The following is a 21,382-nucleotide window of genomic DNA, read 5'->3' on the forward strand; positions in this document are numbered from 1 at the left end:
TAAAAATGTGAAAAATAAACCTTGTTTTTTTTTCTTTTCTAGTTTTCTAGCATTTGGTTTATCTTTTGCCTTGATATCTCACCCACTTCTTTCCCCAAAGGAATTATCTCCACCAACTGATTCTTACCAATCTTTCATTCTCATTTTTCAATCTTGTTTCTGCTTTGGAGCAAGCCATTCAAAGTGCCAAGGTCACTGAGGACCTCTGACATGCTAATACATAGATGCTTTTCAGTCTGTCTTTCTGAATTTCTCTGTTGTACTTGACACATTCGCTTAATTGCTCTTTCCTGAAATGCTCGGTTCCCTTTGCTTTAGGTACTCCATATTATTTTTTCCTTCTCATTTCTGTTCCACTTCTTCCTTAGCTACCACAGGAGTCTATCTGTGTTGCCACTTAGGCTGGCATGGAATAGAGTTTCCACTTTGTTCAATTTGTCAGCTTTTCTTAAAAATTCTTCCTCAGAAATACCATGGCTTGGATTTAATAACCACTTTTATGCTGCCAATTCCTAGATCTGAAATATTATTCAAGATTTTTCTGCTGAGTTTCAGATTCATGTTTCTAATTGCTGACTGCATGTTACACTGGGTATTTCATCAGCATCTCAAATGTAATGTGATGAAAATGAAATGCATCATTTCTTCCCAACCACCAGACCATCCTGGTCCTCCTCTGTGTCTTCATTTTATAGTTGGTAGCACCACGTTCCACACATTCTTCTTGTTCCCCACCATCCTTCCCTGAGCATATTTCAAGCTATGGTTTCCTCCCTTAACCGAATCTGGCTGCTTTTCATTTTTATTATTTTATCCTAGATTTTTGGCTTTTGGATGATACTCCTTTCTTATTTGCCCATGCGACTATATTTTGTAAAAACTATGAATAAACCTTTTCTTTCTGTTGAATGATTTGAGATGTTATCAGAGGCTGCAGTATGGACACAGTGCACCATCTTGAACTGACATTGGTGATGGTGTATCTTGGCATTGACAAATTTTGTTATAAATAAATTCATAATCAAGAAATACTGTAAAATAAAGAAGTAAATTTTTGGTTGATATATGACACCTCAAAATCTTAAATAATTTTATAATTATTTTATTTGGATTGCTAGTTTTTATTATTATTACAAAAATGGAGGTCCTAAGATTTAGAGGCAGGTGATTTCCAGGTAAGGGCCACAAAAGTATTTATGAAATTCATATGTGTACTTAGAGACCATTCGGGGATGATTGTCAAGCTTACATTTAATTCATACTGGTACATTTCCTCGGAAAATATTTTTCAATAGAAAAATATGCACCTCAGTGATGCTGTACCTTCTGGGCAGCTAGCCTGATGCTTTTCTCTCTAAGCTAGAATTTGTTTTAAAAATTATAAGCCAACATATAGCTACACCCACACCCATGTCTGCGCGCGCACGTCTGTATATGCTCCAACACTGCAAGCCTGCACACTTGATCTGCACCTCCCCACTCCAATATATGTCTGGAAGAATGTCCACAAGGATCTCAAACAGCATGAGATTTATGAATCCTGTGCAATATCACAGCCAGCCAGCCACCAGCTCTGGCACTAGACTGTAATCTTGTACTTAGTTGTGCTACCACTCCTTCATAATAAAATAGCAAATTGAAGTGATTTTCAAATAGTGTGGGAGACCAAAGGGAAATCTTTTCTGCCTCCGGTCAGCACAGAAGGCTCTAATGAGCCATGGATGGCTCCCTATGATGCAGTACATTTAGCCACTTCCTCCTCTGTGCTCAGAGAAGCTGTGATTATCAAATTCTAAAGCAGTAGTTTGAAAAATGACTTCACTTTTGAGAATTTATGGGCTATATAGACTTATGTATTTTATTTCTGCTTGCCACAGGGAGTTGAGTGCCCGCTATTGACATAAAGTTTATAAAGCCCTCTGTGCTTCTGGCATAGAAGGGATAATATTACAAAGAAGGGTAAGAATATTAAAGAAGGGTGATGCAGGAGCATTAGCCTTATTTATTGCCTCCATTCATTGATTTTTTTAGTATCTTAGATTTGAATTAAAAAGAAATTTAAAACACTACCACCTAGCTAAACCTCTGACCACCTCCCTGTTTTTTTTTTTTTTGCATTTTAACCATTTAATTTTATTTTAGTAGAAACTGTATGTGAAGAGGGGGTGATAGCAGTGGACTTATAAGGAAAAGTAGTAAGCAAGTTAACTAAAAGTACTCATAGGATATGCGAGCATGACTTTTTGAGCCATGGACACTTGAATTGGATTCCTTCCTCTGTCATTGGTCACATATAACCCTAAAAGCTTTACAGTAATCAACTCAATCCTTATAATATATGCATATTTGAACAGGTACTACTCAAATTCCTGTTTTATAAGTGAGTCAGAAGTATAGAGGAGTTGATAGCATGCTTGTTCGAGGTTACATAGCAGATTAACGTAGATGGGTGTTCAGGTATTTAGAGTGGTGGTTTACCATCAGGTAAACATTGACTTTTTTCTTCAGACCTTCAGCTAAGGTCTTACCTACAAAGTATATAATAAGAGCTGAAAAATATTAACTTTCAAAATTTAGATCGTGGAATATACCATGTATAAACATGGATTAGTATATTTATTTATTTATTTTGGTACTGGTAATTGAACTCAGGGGCATTTAACCATTGAGTCACATTCCCAGTCCTTTTTTATATTTTATTTAGGGGCAGGGTCTCGCTGAATTGCTGAGGGCCTCACTACTTTGCTGAGGCTGGCTTTAAACTCACTATCCTACTGCCTCAGTCTCCTGAGCCACTGGGAATACAGGTGTGTGTCACCATGCCTGGCTAGGATGCTAATAAGTAAATATTTTGTTTATAATGTATCATTGGCTTTTTATAGCATATTATAATGGATTCATGATTCAGCAGAATAAGAATTATATCTGAAACTAACATTTCTCACCTAATTTGCTGGTGTAGTCATATAATCCAATTTTCAACAGCTATTGATGATGAAACATTTTGATATGTTTCTGATGAAATTATGTTTTTGAATAAACATAATGGAAGGATGCATTTCAAGTACCTTAGGTGGTCCTGATAAATTTTTCTAAAATAATTTAGGACATTTACTGGTGAAATGAATATAGCTATAAAATAACACATTCAAAAATGGCTACAGAAAAGAATAAACCATTCATGTTTCAAACACCTTTGAATTTCCTTTTGCCTTAATGAGCACATGTGGTTGAGAGTATGCATTATGAAAGTGGTACTGCTCTAGGAGAAGCCAAAGATTTTGCTGAATTCAGCTTCTGTATTAAATCAGGACATCATGTCCAGTCACAGTGTAAGTACATCATTGCTGCTAACACTGAAAGCAATTGGAAGAAGAGGGCACAGAGTCAAGAAAAATAAATGAAAATGAGATAAAGAGAGAAAAGTGATATGCAAAGGGAGCACATTCAAATAACATGGGCAAAAAATAAAGTGAAGAAAGAATGCCTCATTTTCACATGAATATAGAGAGAAATATAATACATTCCAAAAGGCAAAATTTCAGTCATTTTGTAATCAAGTAAAATGATTATGTGTATTATTAGACAGATATTAAAGAATGCAGAGATGTGAAAATATATGACCTCTACCAGGGATGAAAAATATTTATGGTAGTGATTTTTTATGTTTATTTTTTTCACCATTAATGAGGAGTTTCCAAGCATATGATGGCTTTTCAAATATTAAACATGTTATGAATACACTTTGAAATATAACTTTCTGGTGCTTTCTCAGCTTTGTTATTTTATACCATTATAGAAAACAACATTTTAGTTTTTTTTTTTTTTGTATACACTATACTGTTAAAGAGAAGTCACTTTAAAAAGAAAGCTTTAAAATTTTTATTTTAAAATAAATCACCACTGAGGGAATTATGTTTCTTCTTTTGTGAACATTCCTTCAAATAAACTTAAGAAGGACAAAATTGATAGAACTATCTTTCTGAAGCAAACTTGAGTCATTTTGGTAAGCATTCAGGAATTGAAGGGTCTCAGCATTATAGACAGTGGATAAAATATCATACTAAATTATTAAAAGAGTGGGTGTGGGAGGGGATGAAGTTTCATTTCCTTCTTTATGATAACATCATTTGGAATATATGTGTATACACACACAAAAAGACATATGTATTTTAATATGGCAAGTAAATTTATAGAAGAAATCAATTATAAAGTGTACATCTTATCCCCTTAAAATATTCTTAAGTATCACAATATCAGATAAATGCACGTTAGAGAAATTGCTGCTATTCTTTACAGAAAACCCATGCATAACATTATGCAAAATTTAATTTACAATAAATGATTTCAAATCTAGAACTGAGAATAGTTTATTTAAATACTATCAGAAAAGAGCACCTCACCCTCAAAAAGGAATCTAGAGATCCATTCTCCATATATTCCACCACAATCATTACTGGTCTGCCTGCAAAAGAGCAAGAGAATACACAAGGATTAGACCAGTTACAGAAGTACAGCAGTTAGAGCTTTCCAGCTGTGATATCTAAATTATTTGTATATTATTAATAGGAACATCATTTCCCAGCTGCTTCTATAAAACTATACTCATATTATACAGATGGATCTCCCCATTCCTTTCTTTATAGCATTATTTCCTTTTAAGTTTATAAAAGGGGTATAAAGTATATTATGAATTACAAAGAAATTAAATATTTCTTTTCCTAAATGCCTGCAATCACTTGTTTACATTATGCTCCCTTTGTCCTCTAGCTTTTCCTTAAAAGAAAATCAACAAGTCAAGGTCAGGGTTTTAGTAGTTACTGCTGCTGCTTTCACAGTTGTGGTACAGCTTCAAAGACAGTGCAGCGATTTTGTCTGACTGATATCTGAATGGGCATTTCTGAAATAATCCTAAGATAAAGCAGAAAGGAGAAATTCATAAATTCTCACTGACAACATAGAAACAGTCAAGCATACTCCTGCTTTGAAGGGATTTCAAGCAGAACAATTTCCATGGACTGATGGATGCCCCAGAGTTGGTAGGATTTGTGAGTTCCTGCTCATTTCTTTATTGGACGTAGATTTGATCAACAGACCGATGGTGTTGGTACAAGAAAAATAAGCAATTCTGATTTTGTAGTCTGGTGCAGAAGCTAAGATCAGAAACTAAACTGAAAATCATTTATTTCTTGTTTGATCATATCAATTGTTACAGTTCCCAGCACACCTCTATTAAGTAGAATATTTGACATAAATAACTTTGATTTGTTTCAAAGAACGGAATGCATTTGTTCTGGCCAATTGCTCAAGTTTAAAAGATAAAGTTTTAGATGAAGAGAAAATGATTTTTACCTGAAATAAGTATATACGACATATTTACTTTTTACATCTATATTTCTTGATTCTCATTAGAATTTTTGGCAAGTCAGACTGGACTGTGCATGGTTTTTCCTTGCGACACAAAAAAAGGTCTGGAAAGAAATTATGTGCATGAGCACCAGTGATGGAAATATTAAATCTCATTGTAATTCATGTCTTTCTTATGAACTCGGAGCCTTACAGGTTAGTGAGGGTGACCGTCACAAATTACAACCATGTATGCAAATGCTAGATTTTACATTGGATCTGTATTTTAAAGAAAGATGTGCTAAAGGTTAAATGTAGTAATAAAATTCCCAATTTATCATGCATAGAATTAGAACCCAAAGAAGTTTTCATTTATACTGAATATTAACTTATATTCTATAATGTTCCTTAAAGCCATTAATTTTACCCCAAAACTAACGAAGAAGAACTTTATCAGCAATTATTGAAGTCAAATGAACTGTCAGCACCCTTGTGGGTCAGGATCTAGAATATCTAGGTTTTAAATATGAAAGTTCATCATGAATCTTGCAACATATCATTGCAACATATTATTCCCATTAGATAAGGAAATGGAAAGAAAATTAAACTACTTATCCAAAGTCAAATAACTAGTGAGCAGCCATATCAGGTAGTTAGTCTTAGAGCTTTGGACCTTTTAACCTTTATGGTATAGCTGCTCCTCAGAAAAGATTTATAGATAAATGCTCCAAGTCTCATCCTGGTAGACAATTTTCTCCAGTGAGGGACCTCATCTTTCCTAACTAGCCTTAGCATCCACTGCTCTAGGAGCTGTCATCTCTTACATTGTTCATAACTATCTCCTTCTGCCTTTACTTCTAAAATTCACCTGACAAGATTATTTTTCCATTTGTTCCCCTCTCTAATACCACCATATGTGCCATTCCACCCCAGAATTTATGCACTACACCTAATCCTGAAAGGTCTCCCCCATTGACATTTCCTATAGGTTCCCATCCCATCTAATATGTGCACTGTCATGTTGGGCTTGGCTTTGTATTAGGTAGTTTTTCTTTTTTATCTTCTCTTTATTTCTCCATTCACTGGATTTCACAAGGTCACTTCCCAAAGAGCAAAGCCTAGTAGGTGCTTCAGAGAAACAAGTTAATTTTTTCTCATCATTTTCACTATTGTTAAGAAATTAACATCAAGTATTTCATCAGGATTCTTATCTGGGCTGGGGATGTGGCTCAAGAGGTAGTGCGCTTGCCTGGTATGCGTGCGGGCTGGTTCTATCCTCAGCACCACATACAAACAATGATGTTGTGTCCCCCGAAAACTAAAAAATATTAAAATTCTCTCTCTCTCTCTCAAAAAAAAAGATTCTTATCTACATGAACACAAAATATTTTGAAATTAATTCTTTTTTTTTTTGAGAGAGAGAATTTATTTATTTATTTAAGTTTTCTGCGGACACAACATCTTTGTATGTGGTGCTGAGGATCGAACCCGGGCTGCACGCATGCCAGGCGAGCGCACTACCGCTTGAGCCACATCCCCAGCCCTTTTGAAATTAATTCTACCTATAACTTTTTGGTTAGTACATCAGGCTGTCTTAAAATTCATCAGTGACACATTTCTCAATAATAATAAGGAATCAAATGAAGAGTCCTCTATTCCTCATGAATTAGAAATTCCACATTGGAGCTCTTTGTCTTTTGTATTTTATTTAGTACCACCAATTGAGAGGAGTTGTTATTTGAACTAAAGTGTTCTTTTTAGAATACTTTTGCTTTCATCTGATCTGCAATTTATTTCCTAGTTGTTTTCTCTAGGGAAGTTAGTTATGTTCTAAAGATTAAAAGTAACTTTACAGCCCATTATTATACTTGTTATAAAAAATTAAGTAAGTCTAAGGAAAGTTATAAAAATTAGAATGGTATTCTTTAAGTCTATTTTAGGCGAGAGAAGTCTGCTGATGGTAACTACAGTTTTTCTGTCTTATTTTCAATCTGTAACAATTGTATATTGCATTACTGGTCCTGGGAAATATTTAGAGTTGATTAATTCTCATTCTAAAATTTCAAAATATTCTGGCTTATTTTCTTTTTTTCTTTTGTAGATTTTAGCCATTTATCCCCAATGTCTCATGTGACAGCATCACCTTAGTATTGTCTTGAATTGCATTCAAGACAACAGAGGAGCTCCAGGATTCTTGAAAGCTATTCAATTTTCAAAACTCAAGATCATTATTTTTTAGAAATATTATTTTAAGAGCTCTTCAAAGCCACTAAAGTGAATTTCTTAGGTTTTTTAAAATCATAAATAACCCATATATGGTTATAGATATTTTAAACTGCCTTAGAATCAAGATTTTCTAATAAATAAGCTATTTTATTCTGAAGACCATAATTCAAAAACTGCCTTGTCATCCTTTTCCGTTATAGAGAAGAAAAACTTTTTTCTTGCATTGAGACTTTTAGGGACTACTGACCAACATATATATATTTTCAAATACTTATAGAAACTTAGAGTGATTTTGAGAGGGATGGTATGAAGAAACTATATGATCACAAGACTAACTTTTCTCATGCTAATGTTAAAGAGAACAAAAGAATTCTTTAAATATTATAGAATCTTGGAAAAATATTTTGCCAGTGAAATAGTTATATGTTTTTTTTCCTCAGAAAAGATTTGTGAAAGAAGGGGATTACAGAGATTTAACATTTTCATATAAGTAATAAGTTTGTGCTGGATGTACTATTTTGTATCAGTCTGGCAATTTCTAATGTGTAGTCAGTAAAATGAAGAATTGAAACAACTCTCAACAACCTCAAAACTCTATTACAGATTTAAATCATTCTAGTTTATTTAACATTCTATCACATCTATATTTTGTCTACCAGGTAATAAAATTTGTGATGATAACTTGGATTGACAGTTAAAGTGCCTGTAGTTTTTCCTCCCAGAGGCAATTCAGGACTCTTTGAGTCATTTATTTAATCTATTTCTACCTCCCCTGTTTATACTTTAGAGATAGCAAACCACAATTATAATCTCAAATGGACTTGATAATGAATGAAATAATTTCTCATCCCTCTAATGCATTTAAAATATATGGATAAAACATACATATGAACCATTATAATACATTAAATCACTGTTTTTATTCACATAAGTACTAAAGTTGGTGAAGTGTTTTCTTCTTATACTGTTGCCTGGAGACTATCAGATCATGAACAAATCTTGTCCTCAGAAAGTTTGAATTCAACCTTTTTTTTAATCTTTAAGTTTAAATTTATTTTTAACTGATACTTACAAACTTAAAAATTATATACATTTAGAGTGGAACTTAGTGATGTTTCAATACATGTACTCATTGTGTAATGTTTTTGTCAGATAAAACATCTCACTCTCCTCAAACATTTATCATTTGTTTACGACAAAAAACATTTAAAATCCTTTCTTCTTGATTTTTGAAATATATAGTATATTATCATTATCTATGTGCAATAGCACACTAGAATCCTTACTTCTAACTATAACTTAGTACCTATCAATCAACCTCTCCCACCTTCTCCTACTCTCCCCTGTCTCTGGTAGCCAATATTCTACTCTGAACTTGTATGAGTACTACTTTTTTGGATTTTTCATTTCTAATTTGACCATTTGGTATTTTTATTTATGATTATTTCATTTAACATCGTGATCTCTAGTTCTATCCATGTTGTTGCAATCCTTTAACATTTTCCTTGAACCTTTTTCTCCTCTTATAATATTGTCTTAGTTAAAACATCATCATCTATCTAGTTACCCTGGTTTGAAACCCTTCTGTAATATTTGACTTCTCACTTTACTGGACTCCTATCAATCCATACATTATTAAGTCCTGTTGTGTCTGTAAAAAAATTATTGGTGTTATCCACATTCTGTTTTTTTTTCCCTTACTTGACCTATCACAATGATCCTTTACTGGTTTCTTTGCTTCTATTTTTGTCTCATTTTGCAAGATAACCCTTGCATCCACATTATTTCCAAACATTCAATGATACAACAAATAACTTTTTAAAATGCTTACTAGTGTATCAAGTGCTCTTCTGGGTTCTGGAGACATAGCCTCAATCAATACAAGATCTCTGCTCTTTTGGGGTATTTAGTAGAAAGGGCAATAGAAATAAGTCAATTACTATAAAGGTTACATAAAGAATGTCTCGTTCTTCCATTTAATGACTGTGTTATTTATTGCATAGCATGTTGCAGGATTAAAGTCTAAACTCCTTTGCACTTAAGTTTCTTCTTAGTGTCTCTTCTACCTTCATTTCTAATGCCATCTTTTGATCTCCCCCTTCTTCCATACCTTGTGTTTTTCAAATTCTTGAGGTGACTCATATTTCCCTGAGTATGACTTGCATCTTGTTTTCTTTGCAACATTTCTTTCTCACTACCTCCACTTGGTAAAATCACATACTTTTTTTTTTTTAAAAGCAGGTTAAATACCATGACCATTGTAAATTCTCCCATGAATTATTTTCCCTTTCAGGAAGTCTTGATTATGTACCTTCTCCTTCCTTTAAATGATATTTATGATATGATATTTATGTTAGCAATCAGGTCTTTCTTTCCCACTCTAAAGCAACCTTTAGAGAGGCCAGAATTTAGGCTTAATTGTTTTTCTGGAATCTCACCATCTGGAACAGACCTTGGCATAGAGTGAGTTGAATACTCTCAATTTTTTTTTTTTTTACTTGAGCTGAATGTCAACAGGAACATAAAGATGTTCTCTGAGAATAATTCTAGACATAGAAAGAGTTATCGAAATAATAGAATGAATGTTAATATTCATTTAGTCCTAAGTATTTGTTATAAAAATTATGATTTTGATAAAAAAACTTTGAAAAGATTAGGACTCTATAATTAACATGGTGTGTGGCAATAATTGTTGCTCAAAAATGGTACACATTTCTTCCTTCCCCTTTTGTTCACAATTATCTGCTTTGCCTTTATTATATTAGTCCACTCTATAGCAAAACTTTTAAAAAATAGATAATTTCTGTATTTTGTTGTGTTTTAATATTGGTATGAAAATTATTTTATCTCCTGTGGCAAAGTGAAAGTTAAAATGACTGCAAATTACATGTTTTATATGATCCAATATGTTCTCTTTTGTAGCACTGAAAATTTTGTTTTCAGGCAAACTTGGATGATTGGTTATCTTTTACCTCATACACCCAGTACAGTGCACTACCTTATGAGTCATGAGATTAGTTAGAAGTTATAAGATTAGTTTCAGATAGCCTAATACTGAAAACTTGGTCTAATTTCGACAAGTGACCTTTCATCACTCACTTTTCATTTCATCTTTTCTCATTTGCATATTGTGAATTGTTCATTTGAGTGCTTCTATATTCTGTATAATAACCTCTCCTTCTATAGGGTCATTGTGAGATTGAAAGAGATAATGTATATCAAGCATTGAGAATGGCAACTAATACTAAATATGGAATTACCCAATAATAGCTCCATTAACGACTGAATATATATATTTTGAGTATTATATCTTACCTACTGACTTGATGCGCAATCCTAAGCTATGAATTGGTTTATAGAGTTAAGAAAGTTCATTACTAAAAATGTCTAAGGTCAATGAGTAAGCTCTCCTGATGATTTCAAAGGTCATTTAAAGTCTAAATACTTAAAACCAACAAGTTTGAAAGTTGTTTTATTGAACAAAATGATTTCTACTAGAGTGAAATAATCCAAATAGGATTTTTAAAAAATAACATAGTATATGTTTCTTAAAAATAGCTTCTGCTGGAAGTAGGTTTTTACCTTCTATCTATCTAGCTTTATTGTATCCTCTGTACTGTACTGGTAGATTTGTCTGTAACAACATATCTTATGGTTAATCGGGAATTGATGATTTTAACCTTGGAGAAATTTGCAACTCATGTGTCTATATAATCAATGAGTTGATTTGGTTCCCTTTCCCCCCCTCTTAATTTCTTTTGCTTTTTTAAAAATTTAGAGATGATCCAAATATCCTTGAAGAATAAAATGTTTTCTAGGATTAAAACAGGTGAGCAGAAATTAGGAGGGACAACCTGCATTTATAAAAACAGGAGCATTTATTTATTTATTTATTTTTATTAGCTACACATGACAATACAATGATCTTGACAATTCATACATTTGAATCAAATGGGGTATAATTTCTCATTTTTCTGATTGTACAGGTTGCAGTAATCCGGATTTGTTTTATTAGAAATTACCATATAGGCAAAAAGATTTCTCCTTACCTAAAGTGTCCTGGTGGCAATAAAAGTTACAGGCAAAGATGCCTAAGGTGAGGCTGTGCTTTCACTGTAAGACACTAACCATATTGCAAAATTTTAGTAATAAAGTAGTTCTTAAAAATGTTTTTCTTGATTTAGTATTATGTGCTTAAAAGAGTAATATAATGGTCAAATTAAAAGCATATGTTTTGAATTTTTGTGAATTTTTTGCTTTCCAACTATTATGAAAGAAATAATCAATTACAGAATAGTCAATAGTTTACTTACTGTTAGATAGCAATGGGCGACACCCAACAGAAAATTTTCATGCCTTGAAACACTATATAGAATCTGAGTTCAAAAATTAAACTTTATGACATAAATAATTGCATGCTACTTTGCTTTTCGGTTTCCTTCTTAAAAATCTTTTGTGCAGATAACTTTTGATCAGCTTTTTAAAATGTTTTTATTAGTGAATTATAGTTATATATAATAGTGGGGTTCATTTGGATGTAATCATCCATTCAGGAAATACAAAGTGCTTCAGTCCCCTGTACTTCCCCTTTCCTTCCCTTCCTCCCCAGTTTTTAAATAGATATTATATCTAAATCAGCATATATGTGTATGCTGAATTATATGTAAATTCTTTAGTATGTTAGGCACTGTTGATGGACATTCCATAAACTAACTGATTTAACCCTCATATTAACCTTTGTGGGAGTGTAGTTATTAGTTTACTGATATATTTAGCATTTAAGCAACTTGCCAAGACACAGTGAGCAATTGGCAGAGCCAGGGCTTGCAGCCAGGCAATCTACTTCCAGAGACTGCATGCTTTACAACAATTTGATAAACATAAAGAATCATCCTAAATCTCCATGTCTTATTTTAGCCACATCCTGGAAAGACATTATGGATCACACACTGTGCGGCTCCCAAAGATATTTGTTGAGAAGTTTTAGAATTTTCAAGGTCTAAAAATATTAAAACAAACTATATAAACAGCATATATGTCCTAAGGAAACTGGCAGGAAATATCTTTAGATTTTGCTTTCTCTTTCCATAGTTATCTTAAATTGATTTGAGTTATCCAAATCAATTTGTTTGAAATTATTCTACTATTTTCATGAGACTTTTTAGGATAAGGCTTAGCAGTTGAAATTTCAGTTATAAGAGCATATATGAGAAAATTTAAGAGCAACAGGGTGATACATTTTTGCAAAACCCCTGGAGACAACACTGGGGGAGCTGTTGCACCCAGTATATTTTAAGAGTCCCTAAGCTTTTATTGAAACTATCGTGTTTCCCAATAGTGATCCAAATGCTAAACTTTACTTCTGGCTACAAAAGTGTCTTACAGCCACATAAGTGAAAAAAATAATGTCTGGTCTTCTGTATCATTCATTATTAAAAAAAAAAAAAGATCAGAAAATTTAAAAATAAAACAAACCTTTGGACAGGATATACTTAATGTATCTTAGTTACATAGTTCATTTGTCATGAAATTTTAATTATAATGGAAAAAACATTTGCTAAATGAATCCTATATACGATTCAATTAAATCATTACATACTTTTTCTCTCCAAATTACTATTTATTTTTAATTCTTTTCTGAAGCTCTTAAAAGGTGTCTAATTTTATTTTTTACACGTTCAATTTTATTAAATGTACTCTAAGACCTCTGTGACTAGACTCATGAAAAGACTATGTCCTATAAAACAAATAAATGAGGACTGAGAGCAGACAAGGTTTATAACAGGGCCAGTCTGTCTCACTTATGCTTTTAAGTGGCCCAGCAGCCTTTAATGGCAGGCATGCCACCCTGTGGGGTCATTCCTTGGAGGCGAAGTGGCATCAGAGTAGCTGGCTCCTTATCATATTTTGAATCAAGGTGAAAACACTGAATAAAGAACACTTACCCAGTCAACACCAAGATTAAATACTGACTCACAGAGAGATTCAGCTAAATTATGAAACTGGTTAAGATTTTATGATTTTTCTTTATGAGAAGAAAATGATTCTTGGATGAATCTTAAAAGTGTTGACTGTTTCTTTGAATAGGACCAAAATAAATGTGTAATAATAAAACATAACAATCTGTAGGGGCTTAATATGTTCTCAATGAGAATATAAACACACACACACATATGATTCATATTTTTTAGATTCATACTTATTCAAATGATAATGAGATGGAAGAAGCAGTTATGTTAATAAGAAGGCTTAGCTAAAGTCAAAGGCTAAAACTATCTAAAGCTGCTGAATAGAGAAGTAAAAAGAACTACTAAAAGATTATTTAAAGGCTCCTTTAAGATTTTCATGTCTTTCTGGCAGGATAAAAAAAAGAAAAAAGAAAGAAATTCACTTTGTAAATGTTCAACAACCTGCTATGAAATTCATCCTGCAGCTGTTTTCTTTTCTTTTTTTTAAAATGCACTGTCAGTCTTGCATAAAGATGATAATGCTCACTTATGTCAGTGAAGCATAACTTTATATTCAGAACATTGAGTTCTTAAGAAACAGGGTTTCTTCATTTATGGACTTCAGGGTATTCAGAGACCTCCTGAAATTGTACAAAAACATTTACATGCACGACCGTATTCCATTTTCTTGGGGGAAGAGTCTACAGTCTCCATTTGATTTTCAAAGTTGGGATTGAGGAGGGAGTTTTAAAAAAATCACCAACTTTTCACTTGGTCCTTTAGACAACAAAGAGTCTTATTTTTTGGCTAAGAAACAAAGTACAATCTGAAAGGAATCAGAATTTATGACCTGTACCACCCTATCAGGACTATCTGTCCACAGGAGTCCTTAAACTCATAAACTGTGAGAAAGTTTTTAGTTGTGTTTGTCATTCTGTCGGTGACCCTATCTTCTCTATGCCTCTCTCCCTTCCTGAAATAGCAGTAAGTAATCTTGGTCTCCTGCCCAGACCTGCCTCAGAGTCCCCATCTTAGGCTTTTTTTTTTTTTTTTTTAATAGTTGTCATTCTGAAGGGTTTCTTCTAAAGTCTGCAGCTGCAAAAACTTTAGAGAAAGAGAATTATCTAGGGAGAGCCATGCAGATGGGCATGGAGTATGTCTGCACTGGGGGTTGAAATCATGTAAATGCCAAGAAATAAAGAAGCTAGGAGTTAGTATCCAGATAAAGGAATTTCTTTTTACTATAAAACATTTGAATGGTTTATTCAGGATTTTACTTTGAACATTTAATCTAGTGTTTCCAATTTCCTTCACAATTAACTATTGGTTTAAGGTAGGTACCAAAAAAACACATTCACATACTTCATCCAGGGTAATGGCAACATCCTTAACTATAAAATGTATAGCACATACACGTATCCATTGAAGAAAAGGGTCTCTTTTCTTTTTTTTTTCTTTTTTTTTTTCTTTTAATGACTCTAAAGCAAATTTTTATATAAACTATAGAAATATGTTCAACAAATAATCATTATTGGAAGAACTATGGCCTAGAGATTTTTTTTTTGTCGGAAGTAATTTGTTTGGAAATGTCAAATTGTGGATCTAAAACAAAGTTACTAACTTTTTAGGATGCTTGAAAATATGAATAAATGAAATGGCTTACTTTGATTTTTATGAACTGAGTTTGATTGTATTTAAAATGTATTTACTTCTTCACTGTTGATTTCCCTTGATATATTGAGTTCATGCCAATTTCCCTAATTTAATGTATATTCCTTCAAAGTTTGTCACCTAGTTGTAAATAGTTTTGTTCTATTTTTCAGTTCTTTGTATGCATCAAAACTTGATAATATTATATTCACCAGATTCTACACTTCCTACAGCTTCAAACTTATTTATAATTCCTGGTCTATTTCTAACATCCAAACCATAAACTTTCTGAAAAAGAAAATTCTGGACTAGTTAATAGTGCATGCAATATTTGCCCTGACTCCAGATTAGATAGGATTTCACATGAAATATGGAAAGGAAAATATTGATAACCATTGTTAATGGACTGTGAAGACATTTTAATATAGTCTCAGGACTGTAAGTCCTTTGCTATAGAAATGATATTACAGTTGGACATGTTATTGTTTTATAGAAAACTGGATTATGAATCCTTTTCCTAACATGTCTAGGCAGGGGACAATAGTGAGGATATGAAAAGCTTTTGCCCCTCTTTCCAGAGGGTAAATAAATAATATTTATTAATCCTATACTCAGTAATTGCAAATCTAGTTTTTCAATTCCCATGAGTTCATATTTGTCCTATTATTAGATTCAGAGTAAGCAGCGAAGGAGTCTCACTTCATCTTTGGTATTTCCTTTGAACCTAACACTAGTCATACAGTGGAGGGAAGCTCATATTTAAATGTCAAAAGGAGGGCTGGGGTGGTGGCTTAGTGGTAGAGCACTTGCCTATCATGTGTGAGGCACTGGATTTGATTCTTAGCACAACATAAATAGATAGATAGATAGATCCATAGATAAAGATATTGTGTCCACTACAACTATATTTTAAAAATTTCAAAGGGTTATTATATTTATAGCCTTGCACTTAATGCACAGGCTGGCAAACTGAGAAGATGCTTCAGAAGAACCTTCCCTCAACAACTAAAGCACTGCCAAAATTAACCACAAAGAGGAAATATGAGGGAGATCTTTAATAATAAATTTGTTTTAGAAATTATCTATATCTAAATTGCACATAGAATTTTCCTGTTTTCTTGTTATTCAACCTTCAGCAATACTTCCTGGAGTTTTTTTTTATATATATATATATATATATATATATCTGAAACTAAGAAAAGTAACACTTTACTATGATCTTTGTAGAAATTTGTGACAATTGACTTCTGTTACATAAATGCTGATTTCAGGCTTAGCTGCTTCCTGGATCTCATGATTCACTGATTATCTTATTACTGCAGTTAGTGTAAAAAAAGTACTATAGAAATATTGTGTTTTGATAGCACAGTGTGACAAGAAGCAAAGGAATTATTTTATATAAGACATGGTCATGCATTTCATTTGAATGTGGTTAGGTGGGAACTAAATTAGCATTATCATTAGAACAGTTGATAATTCCTTGATTAACATGGGGAATATTTTGAGACTCTCAAAATACTGTGACATATAATCAATGTAGAAGGTAAATTAATTGCCCAGTAGGCATCAGCCTTCGGCTGACTATTTTAAGTATGGTGATGTTGGCCATGGGAAGAATTGCTTCTTGCCTTCAAATTGATGTTCTTGACCTGAAGGGGTATCCATTAAGTTCTCAGATGGCAAAAAAAATACTTTAGGGTTTTAAAACTACATAACAACAAAATCTTCCCATGTTTAATGCTGCATTCCTCTTCACATAAAATTATGAAAGAAATTCTATAAAAATAAGCTACAGTTGAATGGAGAAGATAAAAATTAACTTTACAACTATATAACAGCTTACAGAAAAGTAAAAGACAAAGTATACAGGGATCACTTATCAAAGTGATACAAACTAGAAAAAGTGAGGTAATATCAGTTTGAAGGAACAGGAACAAGTTTATAACTATAAATTTTTTATGAAGCAATTTTGTTACACCTGATTTGTATATAAGTCATGTAAACCGAGTAGAGTTTTTTTTCCTCCCATGAAACCTGGAGGCTAATTTGGCATAAAGCCTAGAAGAACAGAGTGTTAGGGTGATTTTTGAGATCCCTCTCTGGAAAGTTGTTTCTGTGTTTGTGCTGTGGAAAGATCATTTTCTTCTATCATTCCCAGGCTAAATGACAGGCTCCCTCCACCTTTTTCTAAACCAGTAATGTTGAATAATTCAATTCACCACTAAACTTCATAATGTCATTTCTGCCAAATATATCTAAAGTCATTGACATATCTAAAGTCACTGATTTGTCATTGACATTAAGGGTTAATGTCATTAAACTACACATCAACTGTTCATCTCCTCAGTTCTAATCACTGAGATATTAATTATATTTTTATGAAAGCTGCCTTTTATATTAGTTAATTCTGAGCTCTCAGTTTATAGATTTTCCCCACCAATACTTTGCAACAATATAAAAATATTTCTATGATACCATATTTGTTTTTAAGAAAAAAGAAGTTGGCGTAATACCCATTATAATTAAAATTGCTAATTTTTTAGTTCACCTAATTTTGGTTCCTAGTTTCCAACCATATCAGTAAATTTTCCAATAATAAAACCAAATTATATCAAAGCATATGTATAGTTTATTGATGTTTATATGTTTTAAATACATCAGTGCAATTGAAAGGAAAAACAAACACAGTGTAATAGTCTTAGGTTTTGTTATGTAAAATTATTCTAAGAAAAAAAAGAAGAAATGTGCATGCTGGGATATTTATTTTTATCAATTTTTTCAGTCTTTCCAGATGTTTTTAATCACATTATTGTCCGGGATAGCCCTCTTGAATATACTGAGGTCATTACCAGAATTTGTAATATTAATTATGATAAAACACAAGAATTATGATAAAAACCTGAAGAATCAATCTATTTTGTCTTATGAAGATACATAAAACATATAGTAGATCTGCATCATTCAGAAACAATGAGAGAAGGAAGCTGGGTATTTTATTAAGTGACAGGAAAAAATAATTTGTGATAATAGTTATACTGTAGATAACCCACAAAGTATTTTGCTAAACAATGAAATTGTATTTAAAAATGCTTAATATCCTATATTTTGCTTTGTGGCTTTACTAGAATGCCATTTTTAGAGAGAACTGAACCTTAATTTCCTTTCTCAAAAATTTCTTCCAAATTTGCTATGTTCTGGCCTTTCTTCAAATTATTTTTCTTTAGTGAAACGGAACCTTAATTAAATCTCTATAAACTCACACAAATATGGAATGACTCTTTCTATCAAGAACATTTAATCCTTTAATTCTTTTCTGGTCAATTCCAGTTGGCCAAGTGGCTTAAATCCATCCTTGTTTCATTCTTTTTTTTTAATATTTACTTTTTTAGTTTTAGATGGACACAATATCTTTTATTTTAGATTTATGTGGTACTGAGGGTAGAACCCATTGCCTCACGCATGTCAGGCGAGTGCTGTACCACTAAGCCCCAGCCCCAGCCCCAGTCCCCCTGTTTCATTCTTGAGTTATAGATTAAGGATCTGAATTCTACTTCTTATTTATGAAAACAAAACTTTCCCCCAAAGGCAACACTAGGCTGGTCAGATATTTGAGGTCCATATTCTCTTTCCACTTTCTTTATTTTCACAGTACTAGGTACTGTAAGCATAGTTGCTACATTATAAAGAGACAATTGCATTTCTTCTCTACATCATATTTTAGAAACACTCATTTTTGTAGTGCAAGTTTATCACCTGTTAGCACAGTCTTATTGCTATACACAGTGGCAGAAACTTCACCTGAAATACCTACCAGCAGGAATCCTGGGGGGCAAAGATCCTCCCGCTGGCACTGGATGCGGGGCCTGGATGCTATTTAAAAACCCTGCCCTCAGGAAGCTGGGGCAGAACGCCTCCACCCCAATGGCCGGGAAGGATCCTTTTAAGAGATAAAAATTGGCATTAGTCAAAGTCGCCTGTATAAAAAGTGGTTGATAATTCACTTGAAATAAAACCTAAAATCAACAAAGACATCAAACATTATAAAGAAGGTATGAAATGAAAGGAATGTAATGCATATTTTTTACTCATAAATTTAAAAATAGCTTCGTTTCTTGGAAATAAAGCTCTTATTACAATTAAACAGGGTTTAGAAACTTAGCATCAGAATGATAAGTTAAATTTTTAAATCTACATTTAGAACGGAAAGTCATGCTACACAATGTCCAGGTAGACACAAATGTCAGTCATTTATATTGTTTGCAGAATTCATACTCACATGCGTTATAAACACTCAGAAAACAGCCATGATGGAATCTGTGATCCATGCTGTTTCAAAATGAACAGCGTTTTGCTTTAGGTGTATTAGTATTAGTGTCTAAAATGAGGAGGAGTTTTATTCATATGGTAATCACAAATGTTTTTGAAACAAGAATAAAACAATCAACATGCACAATTCTTAGTTTGTTTTCTGTCAGGGACAAGACATTAGAGTTTGCAAAGGTAGAACCATATGCTTTTTCATTTTTAGGAGGGCTATGTGAGATGAAAAAAATAGTGAACTGTTTTGAAATTTATCCGTAAAATTATATGATGTAACATGGAATAAAAGAATATTAGAGCTAAAAAGAACTTTAGAGATCATCCAATACTCTCATTATTCAAATGAACAACTGAGGCCTGGACACGGGAAGTGATGTCACATTACTGACAAACAACAGGATCAAACTCCACTATAGAGTGAAAATGAACAGCGAACCATTTCCTATTTGAAAGATTAGGATATCCTTTGAATATGAGTTAGAAATACTGCATTTTGAAATAATAACATTATCATTTGGCATCTCAATGAGTTGAAAGATGTTGAAATCACTCGGAAGTAAATCGAATATATATGTGATATCAGTGAAAGGACAGCACTGATAATGGAGATGGCCAATCTAAGGTATAATCACAATAGGACCCTGAAGGCAAATTACACTGATGATTGGAAGGCATCTATCTCATCTGGGCCCTCTGAAATGCCCATTGGGCTGAGCACCATCACAGATTGTATGCTGGGGTGAGATTTAGCAAAAAATCCTGGGTTTGTTGAAGACACTACTCTGTTTCTCAACCAAAATTTTCTTCCCAAAATAAGTTAATATTGGAGCATCTTTGAATTTAGGTCAGAACTAAGGGGACCAAGTAGACCACACTCTTCCTTCTATAGAGAAAGTCTTTGATAAAGAAAAGCCAGAATCTGTTAGATCTTCAGAGGTATTTGTATAAAAGTTTGTACATTTTAATAGGTGGTGACCATATATTATACACTGTATTAAAGAAAGCATAGACAGAAAATGACATACTGTATACATACATTTCATAGTAAACTGGTCCTATCAGGCAGAGCTAGAAACCCTTCAACATTAAGAGAAGTAGTGAAAGTACCAAGGGGTAGGTCAGAAGGTTCTCTGAGGTAACTTTGAAGAAACAGTGGAACTAATTTCTCTCTGCGACTGTGTGGAATATTTATCACAGAATACAAAAACTGGTGTGCAGTGTCTCCCATATAAGGCATTTTCCACATTGTGATGTTTCATCATTGTCTGGGGAAACCTCATAACCAATGAAGGCTTTAGCTGAGTACCTGATGGAGGTAAGCTTATCATACATTTATATGGCATGTATAAGATTATAATAGAAATGCTATCATTATAATAGGAAAATAATTAATTACAAGACATGCAGATTTTAATTATATGCTCTTAAAAATAAAATAATTCCATTTTATCTGATATTTGATTTATTAAAATCAAGTAATTAGGGAGCTGGTGTCAAGAATATTATCATAGCTGGGTACAGTGGCACATGCCTGTAATCACAGAGGCTCAGGAGGCTGAGGCAGGAGAATCCCATCCCAAGTTCAAGGCCAGCTTTACAAATTCAGGAAGACCCTAGTAACTTAGAAAGACCCCATCTCTAAATAAAAATAAATAAATAAATAAATAAATAAGGGTTGGGGATGTGGCTCAGTAGTAAAGTATCCCTGAGTTAAAGAAAGAAAGAAAGAAAGAAAGAAAGAAAGAAAGAAAGAAAGAAAGAAAGAAAGAAAGAAAGAAAAACTATTATCATAAAGAAAAAGAATAATTTGGTCATGCAGAACAAAGAAGCAAGGATAAAAATAATCTTAAAGGAAGTTTAAAGAAAAACAACAAAAGTATGTAGAACAGTAA

At 32.8% G+C, this 21,382-nt stretch overlaps 1 protein-coding gene across 10 annotated transcripts in view; it reads right to left on the reverse strand.

Annotated features, from left to right (window-relative positions):
• The window catches only part of Epha6 (EPH receptor A6), an 850,021-nt gene that overhangs the window by 149,801 nt on the left and 678,838 nt on the right, over positions 1-21,382 (reverse strand). For all 10 annotated transcript variants that reach the window (XM_058582915.1, XM_058582914.1, XM_046455343.2 and 7 more), the window contains 2 exons: positions 18,982-19,107; positions 4,404-4,465 (listed from right to left, as the gene is read on the reverse strand). In XM_058582915.1, the coding sequence (XP_058438898.1) occupies positions 4,404-4,465; positions 18,982-19,107 (188 nt within the window). The remainder of the gene's footprint in view (positions 1-4,403; positions 4,466-18,981; positions 19,108-21,382) is intronic.

This window comes from Marmota monax, unplaced genomic scaffold (assembly GCF_021218885.2).
Source record: "Marmota monax isolate L192 unplaced genomic scaffold, Marmota_monax_Labrador192_F-V1.1 WCK01_AAM20220418_F8-fsc00053, whole genome shotgun sequence".
Classification (NCBI taxonomy): domain Eukaryota; kingdom Metazoa; phylum Chordata; class Mammalia; order Rodentia; family Sciuridae; genus Marmota; species Marmota monax.